Consider the following 13,853-nt stretch of genomic DNA (forward strand, 5'->3'; position numbering starts at 1 on the left):
TGTGGTGTTTTTCCATGCTTGCAATCAGTGCAGAAAGCAGTAGGCCTTACAGTATTCACATCTTTATCACAACTTTAATTTGTTAATTCTTTGTGTCACGTTTGATTCATCTCATGATATCTATAAAATGAAGATGGACATGTTTGATTAGCCTTCTTTTTTTTTCAAGCAGCAATATAATGGTCGTTTGACTTCATTATCCAATAGTCAGAGTGACTGAAGAGCTTCATATTAATGGAAGTGCAAATTACATGAAGCTGTGTTTGGACACTCCTGTGAAGGGAGATTCATCACAGTTGTGCAGATTTGTCAAGCAAATCATGGGATTTGGTCGCTTAACTCTTATTCAAAAGAAAGAAACGTCTTCTCTCTGCAGACTTGGAGAAAGTCCTGCACCATCACGTACATCACGTCTATAGAGGGAGCTCTAGTTGCCAGGACAACACCTGTGATCATCCAGACCCAGAAGATCGACATCCCATCGCCATGGAGATGCAAGAGAAGCAGGGCCTGAACGGAGATGCTGACAAGAGCCGGGAGGCTGAGGCTGACGGCAGCAAGGAGAATGTCAAACTGAAGCAAGAGGTGAGGTTGAGCGCCCCAGGTCACAAGCAAAAGTTTTGTGTATTGAGATTGCCAATCATTAAAGCAATTATACATACATGTACATCATGTACGGTATATACCGAATATTTCGCAAAGTTTTTATTTTTACAAATTTCTTGAGTCAGGTGCTATTTGTGAAATTAAAGACACGCAAAAATAATGACTCCAATCCAGATATAAATGTGACGCACACGTATACATTTCTCTGTTCAGTGCAGTGCTCCACGATCACGAATTTAACCATTCGCAAAATCGTCAGGAAGTCCCAATTCGCAAAAATTTAGACTCGCTAAATATATGGCGTATACAGTATGTAAACTGGGTCATGAAATAATTATGATCTTTAATAGACCAATGGTACCAGTATGTTGTAGGTGCAGTTGGATACCCCTCAATATGGTTTCAGACAGGGAAACAGGACTTGGAAGATTAACCAAAATAAAATCAGTATTGGGGGTTTACATTTGCGTTACTGCCCAGTCGGTCACAAATTATGTGATTGCAGCTGGGGGGAAGGGGTGAGGGTCACAATAATTAAGCCTGCTCCTTTAAGATTTGGGGAGAATTTATGGCTAAGAGAATAATTAAACAGAAATCCAAACAATCTGAAGAAAAGTTGTAAAAGGTGTTGCTCTTTACGTGGCTAATGTGTGTTACTGTACTAAAACTGCACAGTATGGTATCTATCCATAGCTGCACTTTTGTCGTTCTGTCATGGACTTTAGTATTTCATTAGGCCTGTAACACTTTTACGCAAAGATATCTAGAAACCATGTGTGTGTTATTATCAATGCAGGTGAGAGAATTGATGGGAAGAAAGGCACATAAAACCAATGGTCTCCCATTGGTTTCCCAGTACTCTCTCAAATGAGACTGTGGTGTTTAAATAATTAACAAAAGTCAGATGTCAACATGCTTTGCTTACTAGTGAGGAAAATATGAATTAAAGCTACCATGATGACCATGATCTCAGGTGTTTATGACAGCTTTGAATCACAGTGATGTATATCTCAGTTCATGGTACTGTAGAATTCAATTCGAAAGTGTTGAGTTGTCTTGCTCTGTTGTAGAATAAAGGAAGATGATTAAATGTTTCAGGAGTAACACATTTCATTTCATCCTGCAATCAAGTTAAAGCCTGTGTTGGCATGGACAAATCAATTACTATCATTCTTTAGGTGGATGCAGATCTTTCAACACAATTTCCCTCTAACATTTTTTCCATGGGTGATTATCATAATGTAATTTTTTGTTGTGACTAATGGAAGCACAAAAATATTATCTATTCAATTCAAATTCAGATGAATTTATTGGGAATTTTCTGCATTGAATATATGTTACCAATGAAATACAGTAATTTCTTTCTGATTTCAAGACAATAGAACATACAGTGTGTACATCCGAATATAAAACTGCGATATAATATACAGATGAAATGCTATAGTAAATCAAGAATTGTTCATCTTCATTAAATTTTGCCTGTTGTTCTTTTTTGAGTTTAATACCACCATATGCACATTGTAGCCTGTGCATCTTTGTGTAACTTCTGCAACGATTATCCTGTCTGTCATCTGTCCAGGTTGGCTTGTGGAGCGGCATCGCACTCATTGTGGGATCCATGATAGGGTCCGGTATCTTTGTCTCGCCGAAGGGCATCCTACGTGAGACGCAGAGCGTTGGCATGAGTATGATTATCTGGCTGCTCTGTGCCATGCTGGCAATGACAGGTGAGTTGTAGTTTTTCTTTTTAATCTTAACTACAGGATTGATAGACACACCTGTTTAGCCTTTTACCGAGGCTTGGACATGACTTTAGCTCTTAACAAATCCCAGTAATAACATAAAGTGAAACACTGCCCTGTGTTCAAGTCAACTCTAAGAAACAGAATGGAATGATACAAACATAATGGTGAAAGTTTGGGGTAAAACCCATTGGCAAGACAACATGTATGTTGAAATGATTTTGAAGTTTTATATTCACATTCAGTAATCAGTTATATCACTCACAGCCTCATTTCTTAAAACTAAAACATAGCTCTGAAGGTGATGTTTTTAAAGTATGAATGTGTTTGTAAGAGATGACTGCTTGCATTTGAAGTGTATGTGCTTTATTTCTTGTGAAGGTGCGCTGTCCTATGCAGAACTAGGCACCCTTATACCAAAGTCCGGGGCGGAGCACGCCTACCTGAACGAAATCTGGGGTCCCCTTCCGGCATTCCTCTTTGCCTGGACGTACACCATCGTCATCAAACCGTCCATCATATCCATCGTGTCGCTGATCACGGGCACCTACGTGGTCGAGTCCGTCATGACCACCTGTGACGGCAACGAACAAATCGTTCTGATGAAAGTCTTTGCAGCCCTCTCCATTGGTAAGCCTGATGAAGAGCGCCCCCATTCAGGTTATATCTCTTAATTCATTGAGAACGGACTGATATTGCTACAACACGCATTTCCCATAGACACCTGCCTGAGTATTTTCAGACTAGTCTTCGATGGGTTAAAGGACTCTTCTATGAGGATGTCTCAACTGCAGAGACTCCAACTCTCCCGTTTTCGACGGGAGATCTCCCGCTGAAAACCCATTTTTGCAAAATCTCCCGTTCTCCCGCTTGAGATTTAATTTCTCCCGCCCTGGCTCAATGTCTCCCGTTGGAAAGGATTTTTTACTTATTGCTATCGTATGTTGAAAAAATAAGCCTTAGATAGCACCAGAGAGCATCTATAGCCCTAGGAACTTCGCGCTTCACACACATAAACTTGGAGTCTCCCGTTTGCTAGGGGTTTCAGGCAGGAGAATCTCCAGATCAGAAGGTGCCTGGGGTTGGGGTCTCTGCAACTGCACCCTATCAGAAAGTGCAGATTGTAGCCCTTCTAGCATGGTTTGACACCCAATTTGTCCGATACCAATTTTGAATGCAAGCTAACAGATGCTAAAGTGTTTGTTAATTTTGGCATGCATTTTCTTTGTTTCAATCTGTTATTGGGCTAAAATATCTACCTTTGGTACTTGTTAAGACTGAGAAATGTAGCTGTCTTTAAAGCATGCCATTCATTTATCGTCTTTAAGTTTTTATGCAGTATGAATATTGGTGGTTGATGCTACTTATGAAATGCCTCATTTGGATATATTCAATCATATTAAAAGAGGAGATCTGATGACAAGTCATATGAGAATATTTATCACGTGCTACTGAACTATGACTGAATGCACTGAAAGATTCTTTTTCTGTCTTATTTGTAGAATCTTTCTATTTTGTTCCCTTTTGCAGGTATTATATGCTTCATCAACTGCTATAGTGTCAGGTGGGCCAACGCAGTTCAGGTCATCTTCACTGCAGCCAAATTATTTGCTCTCGTCATTATTGTCATAGTGGGCTTTGTGAAGCTGTGTCAAGGTAAGACATCACATGATACATCAATCTATTGAAAGGGAGATCTCCATTCAGTCACGCCCCAAACTGAACCGTTACTTGCGGCTACACACCAGTGCCATTTGATGGTGTTAGACAATTGGACTTTCTATTTGTCCTTGCTCTCTAAAATGAAATTCATCTCACCAGTTCCCTGTCAATTTTTATCTTTTTATCTTTATTAGATAAGCTTCATGGACATTAAACGTGCCCATCATCACTCATAAGAGCGAGTCACTTTCCACACAAACACACAAAAATATGTGGCAAAATGTTATTTTTGATACTGGTTTATCTGCCTGCTTGGAGCTCTAGTGCAGACTACATACGTATACATAAAGTAAGGCATTTGTCAATGTTCTCGGCAAGGTCCTGCACTCCCCACCTTCGTTTGCATTTGAGCCCAATTCACCACTCTCTGTTGTGTAATGTGAAGTGAACTTTTACATTTCTGACCTCTGTGAGGGTCACTGCAGGGTCAACACATGCCACATGCAACCTTCTCGCCCTGACAAACTCATAATGTGTGTGTGTGTGACTGACCATTATTTTGTTAGACTACATTTGACAGCTTGTTGGGAAGGGGGGGGGGGGGGGGGGGTGGGGGAGGGTGACAATAATCATTTTAATAGCAAAATGGACTGGCATCTTTGCAGAGCAATGTTGAGATAAGACAGCCCACAATGACCTGTCTAATGTTACATCTGTGCTTATCAGTCCCTTCCCTGGCCCTTCCATAGTCCCTGTCAGTTGTTACTTCATATCAATGTGATTTGACGTGTATGAGACCTTTGAGGGGAAAGTAGAACTTTTTATGTGGTGATAATCATCGTCGGCTCTACGAAGCAATTCTGAGGTTATTCTGAGCACATTATAACGTCTCATTCTGTCAATCGGTATGTCTGTATTCTATTATCTTCCCACAATGGCGAACAACCCCAGTCATGTTTTTAGTTCTCACCAGCGGCATATGATGAAACCTTAAGGGGATGGTACAGTATTGGTAGAGATAAGAATTGGGCTTTTAACTTTTTGCGAGATACCAACAAAACACTTATGATATAGTACAGAGCATACCATTTTAAGAGGAATTCAAAGTTTATTTGATGAAAATCAGGTTTGGAATGACTGAAACATCCAAAAACAAAGTAAAACAAAGCGATCGTAATAAAGTCTGGGTCCCACACTTTATTAGAATTGATCTTTTTTTGATATCTCAGCCATTTCAAAACCAATTTTCATCAAATAAACATTGAATTCCTCTTAGAATTACTTGCTCTTTTGTATTTTAGAAGAAGTTTCTCATTATCTCACCAAAAAAGATGTTAGAAACCTAAAATTAGGTCTCAACCAAAACTATACGATCCCTTTAAGGGGAGAATTAATGGGTAGTCATTTGATGATAAACTATGGCAGAAGTAGTGCCAAGATCAGACACCCATAATATCTCATGCTGTCAATTATGTCTGTGTGTTTTTCTTTTGTCTCTTCCCCAACCCCCTGTCATGTTTTCTTCTTTACCAGTGGCATATGATACAAATAATATATGTGTGAATCCTTTTTGGGGAATAGGGGGTAGTCATTTTGGTAAGAAACTTTGGCAGCTTTGCCATGTAGAGACCAGGTAAGACACCCAGTGGTACCATGGTCAGTCCAATAAATCTTGGTTCTGTCACCACACCATATATGGCCCTCCCATTTTTTTTAAACCCTTGTCACATGGTACTCCACACCAATAACATGGGACATGCATGATACAATTGGAGGTTAGATGTCCAGTCTTTAAAAAGAAAGAAAAAAAAAGAAGAAAAGACTTCAGCAGAAATACTCCTTTGTGGTATACATGACTACAAGAAGCTTTGAATTCTCTCTAGATTGCCCTGTTGGCACACTGTGATTTGATTTGTGGAAGGAGATATTCGGACGACACATATGTTGCTGCCAGCATTCTGTCTGAATGTAAAAAAGATAGTACAATCACCTATTAAACATGTCTACTGATTGCATTGATTCCTAAAATAGTTCTGTTTCAGACTGCATAGCTTTTGAGGATGTGAACTACATTTGTAGCTATTGTTTCACCACTATGATAACTACAGAAAGAAAGGCCTGTTGACACTGTAAATGTGGACAGAATATCCTCATTGTTATCCTTCTTTGAAAGGGGATGGCTAGTAACTGATCAGTGGGAATTAGTGGGAATGCTGGAGGATGATTGTTCCAATCCTTGTGGGATTCACTTAAGAGTACATTTTATATATCTATTGTTGTGTGAAAATTATTTGCTTCAGAATGGTCTCATATTCAGGTAATGTGCAGTTTAATGTTTCCAGGTTAGCATGCCTGTACAGCGATGGGGTGATCGTTAATGTGCAGTTTAATGTTTCCAGGTTAGCATGCCTGTACAGTGACGGGGCTATCGTTAACGGGCCGTTAACGATTGCCCCGTCACTGTACAGGCATGCTAACCTGGAAACATTAAACTGCACATTACTTGAATATGAGACCATTCTGAAGCAAATAATTTTCACACAACAATAGATAAAACCTATAATGTACTCTTAAATGAATCCCACAAGGATTGGAACAATCATCCCCCAGCATTCCCACTGATTCCCACTGATCAGTTACTAGCCATCCCCTTTAAGCTACGATGACCATATTCTGTTACTTCAACTTTCCACCATAACTGTTTGTTTAGGACCCTTTGTTTGATGTGTTCACCATTGCACCATGAAGATTGGAGTTTATCTTTTGTGTCAACATTAAAACATTTGATGGATGTACTGGCAAGCACAATTAATGCATAAATAATCATCACATCACCGATGCTTAAATATATAAGTATAATACAAGTCAGAAACCAAGTAACATGCCTGTTGTCACAAACAACATTTTTCTACTCATACAAGTGGAACTATGTACTGGCTCATTTAATCCTTTCTGTGCTCAAGGCCCTGTATAGCAGTGCTATTGGATTTTCTGAGCCATTCATCACTGAAAACACACAAAAGGCTATTAAAATTGGCATGATTATGTTTTTACGTATAGCATAGTACGTGTTTGGTATACAAATGGCTTCTGTGAGGGCTATAGCAATGGTTTAGATGGGATTCAGGTGTTAGTGTGTAACAGGTGTCAGATTCAGCGGCCATTAATGACATTGGAAACCTTTGTACAACGCCTGACAATGCCATGGCATTGACCTATAAAGTGACGCACACGTGTGTCGATGCGTACACATTAGCACATATGGGGCTACTGTATGTATCTGCATTGCTGCACACATACAAGAAATATGATTATGAAACCATAGTTCATTAGACTGCCACTTCTTTATTACCCAACTCGCTTCTGTGTTGTAACAGTTGTCATGATTTGCATTTAAAAGTGAAAAACATTTTGCCAATACCTAGAAACAAACGCACAGAAAGCAAGTTGCATATGGATGAATTGATTCCATGGTCATACAGGTTTTAAGTTTTCTGCATTAAATAGTACAGTCCTCAAACACATGACTTGGAATCCAACAAAGCCTTGTAATGCAGACATTCATTAGTTATGCACATGTATACTTAGCAGATTTTAGTTTTAAATTTTAAAAACTTAGCAAAGGGGGGGGGGGGGGGGGGATTCGAGAACCCTGAAAGGGCAAGAGGTTTAGTCAAATGTTTAAAAACTATTTGCCTGCAGTGGGCTAGTTATATTTTGAGCCTCACCTACCCGATTCGAGAACCCTGAAAGGACTAGAGGTTTAGTCAAATGTTAAAAAACTGTTTGCCTGCAGTGGGCTAACATATATTTTGAGCCTCACCTACCCTAATACCCCCCCCCCCCAAAAAAAAAAAAAAAAAAAAAAAAATATATATATATATACACCAATATACATCATGTCCCCCCAAAAAATTACAAACAGATTTTCGCATTGATAACACCCAATATGATTGAACTGTCGAAATGCTACTTCAGGGTCTCAAAATATAACATTTTAGCTCTATTTTGCAGAAAACCCCATTCGATTTGGTTAAGCTGTCACAGGGAAATGCGTATTGTTCTAAAGAATGTCATAAGTCTGATTCTTCCAAGTTTAGCACTTCGATGATCTTGTGTGTGAATACAATAGACAGAACTTGGACTTTGGACGGAAGAGATTCCCGACATTTTCTACAAAATTCCTCATTTCTCTTAGACCACTGAAGCAAATCGAATGTGGTTTTCTGTAAGATGTGGGCAATGAGTTATAGTTTCATACCCTGAATTTGTATTTAGATTGATTCAATATTTTTAAAGATATCATTGCGGAGGGTCCCGTTGTAATTTTTTTTGGGGGGACATATGGTTTATACATGTATATGCTAGCACTTATGCCTCTTAGAGATTTTCTTTATTCTTTTTTGTGCTACTTGTTTTCTTCTGTGAGCCAGTAAATTGTGGTTTCAAAATCTTCATTTATGAAGTGATCTGAAATGGTCAAGTACTCTGTCACTCTATGACTCCATCACACACTTTTCACTCTGTGAAAATGCCTAAAATAAAAGTACACTGTAATTCTCAGATATCAAATATGATAATGCCTTTGTGCGATAGCATCATTGGCAACAGCATGCACGATCCAGGCCCATTCTGTCTGCTGTGGAGTCTCCCCCAATGTTTACATTTGGCCATGCCCTATTTGCAGACTGTCCCTGCTTGATGCAGTGAAGGCAATCAATAATTGTCACATATCTCAGTGATGGTCCGTGCATTGCTGCTGCCGCCACTGCTCTTCAGGTCAAGGTCAAAGGTCACATTTGCAGACAGATGTGTATATGTGGGAAGGGGCCGGGTCATCTGGGGCCTGTCTTATAAAGACTTGTGATAGATATCAATTACAAGTTTCTTGTGAGCTGCAATGCAAGTTGCGATTGATTTGGGGACTTGTGATTGATTTGAAGGCTTTATAAGATGGGGCCCAGATATGTTTAGCTTTCCATACCATCCCATGATTTCCATGCTCATGTAGGTTTAGGTGGTTGGAGAATTGATAATGGTAGACATATGTTTATTATGTATTGTAAAGATCAGATCATTTGTGGTACACAAGGCCAGAAAGATCATGTTCGATTGGAACACGATGTCATAAAGTTTGTATTGATGCATATCCATCTTTAAAATTTTAATTTTTTTCTATGTACACAGTTAGATTTGTAATGTTTGCACAGCTCGTAATGATTGCTGGCACATCTCTGAGACTTGAGATGAATTCAGTTTTAGTTACAAAGGTTAGCGTGTTTGAAATTTAGTCGCAATATAATGAAATATGAGGTAAGTCAGGTGGTGTCATCGTATGTGTCCAAAATGACATAATTTTGACTTGCAGATACTTCTCTGTTGTGAGAGGATTCAAGATTTCTTATGCACAAGGCCTATGTGTTCACAATGAATTGAATACTGTATACGCCGAATATTTCGCAAGGATTTTATTTTCGCGAATTTCGCGAGTCAGCTGCTATTCATGAAATTAAAAACACGTGAAAATATTGACTCTAATGCTGATATGAATGTGACGTACGTGTATACAATTTCTCCGTTCAGTACAGGACTCCACGATCGCGAATTTAACCACTCGCGAAATTGCCGGGAAGTCCCGATTAGTGAAAATTTAGACTCGCGAATTATATGGCGTATACAGTAATAAAAGATTCAGACATACATGTACGATATTGTACATGCAGTCATAGTGTACTTTCCATTCACGCTACTTTTTTCTTTTCTTTTTTTTTTTTTGCCTATAAAAAGAGAATTGGTATTAAAATTAAGTGTGGATGTCATTATTGCTTATATCAATATCATTTCAGTTATCATCATGAAGAGCAAAGGCGCTAGTAGAAGTAGTAGCAGTACCAGCAGTAATGAAAGTTGAAGTCCGTGCACTTTTTAGGGTGTGTTTATTCACATTTGATATTTGCTTTTATGCATATCTGAGAAGATTTAAAGCCCTCTCAAGCTGGAGATGAACTAAAAAAAAAAATATATATATATAGGACAAGTTGATATGCATGGAAATAGATCTAGCCAGAGGTTTGTCAGTGACAGAGAAAAAAAAAATATGTCAAAGGGGCAAAAAAGAGGAAAAGTGGTTTAAGGTTACAAGAAATGAAAACAGTTTGTTTACATACAATGTGTTCCCATTCCTGTATTAAAAAAAAAAAAGAAAGAAAAGAGATGCCTGGAAGATGATATGCAGGAGATGGGAGATAAGTGGGAAGGGGAAAGTGAAGAAGCAGGATGGGGGAGAGTTGCTGGGATGACCTCGAGACAAAAAGCAAGGACGCCAGACAGGGAGAGATGAAGTGGGAAACAGGGTTGAGCCAGGAGAGTACTTGACTCTCCGACAAGGGGGGAAACTTGACACCTTGCAGTCACATTTATAGTCATGAATTCAGCACTTAATCTACGACCTGAACCAGGATACTGTCGGAACAGGCCGTTAGAGATGTGGTTCAACATTATGGTGACAGAATTTATGTTCTTAAAGAAATACACACTTTGCCGGTGAAGCTGTCGGATGCTGCTTATTATGGATAAAGAAACACTTTCCAGGAATGTAAGAAACTTGGAAAATTACACTGTTACATCGGGGACAGCAAACAACTTTCATCTTGATGTTCAACAGTGTTGAATGGTTTATTCTAACACTGCGACCTATGGGAAATACTATATACACCATATATTTCGTAAGGTTTCTATTTTCACAAATTTTGTGTGTCAGGTGCTATTCAGAAATTAATTAAATGCAAAGATGTGGACTCTGATCCTGATACAAATGCAACATGCACACATACATTTCTGCATCCATTACTATATGCCACAAGCACTCATTTAAGCATTCACTAGAATGTTGAAATTAAAGGTCAGATGAAACAGTGATATGTTGCCACAACATTTTCCCTTTGGTTTTTCAAAGAAATTTTGTAAAATACATGTGTTTGTGTATCATTTAGCAATTACAGCCCCATTTTTTTCTAACCAACCATTGCTGCTACCCTAACTCTTTACAACTCTACCATAACTTAATGCACAGGAAGATGGTTTATTTATCTACTTGATTTCCTAAACAGATTGAAGGAAGAAGATACTATTTTTTTTTTTGCATATCAATGGAAACCCCTGAAGTAATGTCATCACTTCAGTGACATGACATTTGCTCCTGGGACAATTGCTCTGGTCTAATTTTTTTCAAGGATATAGGGTTGGGGTTAGAGTTGTGATAGGGTTTTAGGTTTAGTTTGATGTGAGGATAAGAATTAGGGTTAGGGTTATGGTTGTGGGTAGAATTTATGTTTGGCTTAGCGTGCAAATACTGTATTTCATGGGAGCAGTTGTCGGAGGAGCAAATGTCATGGGACCTATCACCTCATCAGGTGTGATAAGGGCCCGATTAACCCGTTAATGACGAGTCCCGAGAATACATAGGAACTTGTCTATGGTAAATGCATGTCATAGCAAAATCAGTCCATCCTCAACAAGTTAAGATGACCAACATTGATTTGGAGAAAATTTCTTTCTCATAAAGTGATTTGATGTCATATTTATCGAAAGAAAACAAAGAATCAGTGTAAATTATGGTCTTTAAACAGAAGAACTCATAGCATTAATTGAATCAGGGAGGTGTCTCTCTTCCCATCTCCCTGATTGAATGTGATAGACTGCATTTTATTATACTCAAGCAGTGGCCTCAAATTTCACTGGAAATGCTATACAGACATACTGGTCATCTGCAAATATCCACTTTTAAGCTGATATTTCACTTTTTATATGCACATTCATAATGGCCTTGGTTGATTTTTGTTGATCTTCTGGAAGTGCTATTCTGAAATGAGGATGTAATTTGCCCACTTTACATATTATTATCTACAAACATACAAATGTGCTTTAATCATGAAATAGAATAAATTTTGTTTAGTGAGCATGAAGAAATGGAATTAGTCAAAGTATTCACAAAAGAAGATGTGATCCAAATAATGGGAAGCTTTTCTTCCATATGCAGTCTTACTTTAGCCAACAAATCAATGACAAAGTGATACCCAGTGTAATTATATGAGTTTACCCCCTCCCCTTACACCCATTGAATATAGACCATGACCCACATAAATGTCAAAGCCCCAGTTTTTAGCAATGGTTTGTTTCATATTATTAGGATACTTGCCTAATTACACGATGCAATGATAGATAAAAATACCGGTACATGGTTACCGGTAAGTGGTATGTTATTGAAATGCTCATAATTACCTTGCATTCAAAAGACTCCAAATTACACATGAAATTACAGTGTTTCATGTACAGTATGCTATACACTCTGTTACAGTCATAGACTTCTGTACTAAGCCTCAGTGTGTGGTTGGTGGTAGACAGAGAATCGATCAATGCACTCAAATTTTATAGTTTATGGCACATTTACAAGGCTCTTGCCTTCTACTGACTTTTATGTTTATTCAGTGAACACTGAGCTTTTATGTGTACCTGGTTGTTGTGAGATGACATATGTCTATTTTCTCCCAAATGACAATCTCATCACCTTATATCAATTTAACCTTCTAAAAATTAAAACCTAATAATGCTTGACACTGGGACTAAAAATAACAATCACACAACATATTGTAACATGCAACTGGATAACGATTTAACATTCATGAAAGTAGAGATTATTCTGAACTTAATTAAAATCTGTAATCAAAAAATCTAAAATCTAATCTTGCTATTAAAAAAAACACACCTTATCATAGTTCTCTTTTCAATCACTTTATTAATTTATCCATTTTTTGTTGCCTTGCTTGAATGGAGAATATGAAAAAAAAAATCTTTGTTCTTTTTCATCATTTTTTCACTGATATCACTGTGTTACCAAATTGTGTACTTCAAATATAGACTAGACTCCTCTGATCAGGGAGATGAGACATCCTTGCTGTGATTAACAAATTCGTTGTTTACACTGTTATTTCATTGTAGATTAGACTCTCCCCAATCTATATCACTTGTACCGAGGGGTACATATCATGTGCACGGCGATTATACCTTTACAGTCTGCAAACTGATATGGCAGGAAAGATATGAAAATTAACTCTGCACAAGCCATAGGAAGTCATTTAGTGAGAAATATGTTTGTGGGAATGATAACAGAATTTCTAAAGCAATATACACACATGTGTGTAAATGCATAAATGCAACAATTTATTGTTCCCTATTTGCAAGTAAATATTTGCAGCCATGATACACTTTGTGATAGATCAAAAGTCATTCTCCATCTACCTAGTACCATAAATACAGGGATGTGACAGGCTGTGGTGTTTTGGGGGCATATCACATAAACTTAAAAGGTGTGTACAGTTCTGGTCGAGGTGAAGATTTAGCTTTTAACGTTTTGCGAGATATTTAAAAACCACTCTATGAGATGTCAAAGAGCATGCAGTTCTAAGGGGTATCAAAAGTTTATTCAATGAAAAATCGGTTTTGAAATGGCTGAGATATCCAAAAACAAGGTGAAACAAAGAGATCCTAATAAAGTTGTGGCATGTCGCCTTTTATTATTAGCACTTTTTTTGATATCTCAGCCATTTGAAAACAAATTTTCATCAAATAAACGTTGAATCCTTCTTAGAATTACCTGCTCTTTCATATTTTAGAAGAGGCTTTTCATTATCTCACTTAGGAATGTTCAAAACATGAATCCCTACCTCAACCAGTACTGTACAGTCCCTTTAAAAGGGAACACATCCATTTAGTATAGGGATTCTGAAAAGTGGGACATTCAAGAACAAAAATCTGTTATTGTAAACATGAAGCGTGGCTGATTCT

At 38.0% G+C, this 13,853-nt stretch overlaps 1 protein-coding gene across 1 annotated transcript in view; it reads left to right on the forward strand.

Moving 5' to 3' along the window:
• The first annotated feature begins 452 nt into the window (after positions 1-452).
• The window catches only part of LOC139744645 (b(0,+)-type amino acid transporter 1-like), a 37,778-nt gene continuing 24,377 nt past the window's right edge, over positions 453-13,853 (forward strand). The window contains exons 1-4 of the mRNA XM_071655075.1: positions 453-585; positions 2,186-2,333; positions 2,730-2,978; positions 3,879-4,004. Coding sequence (XP_071511176.1) covers positions 487-585; positions 2,186-2,333; positions 2,730-2,978; positions 3,879-4,004 — 622 coding nt within the window. The 5' untranslated portion in view covers positions 453-486. The remainder of the gene's footprint in view (positions 586-2,185; positions 2,334-2,729; positions 2,979-3,878; positions 4,005-13,853) is intronic.

Source organism: Diadema antillarum, unplaced genomic scaffold (genome assembly GCF_040938485.1).
Source record: "Diadema antillarum isolate AM-2024a unplaced genomic scaffold, OU_Dant_1.0 seq00001199_RagTag, whole genome shotgun sequence".
NCBI classification, from domain to species: domain Eukaryota; kingdom Metazoa; phylum Echinodermata; class Echinoidea; order Diadematoida; family Diadematidae; genus Diadema; species Diadema antillarum.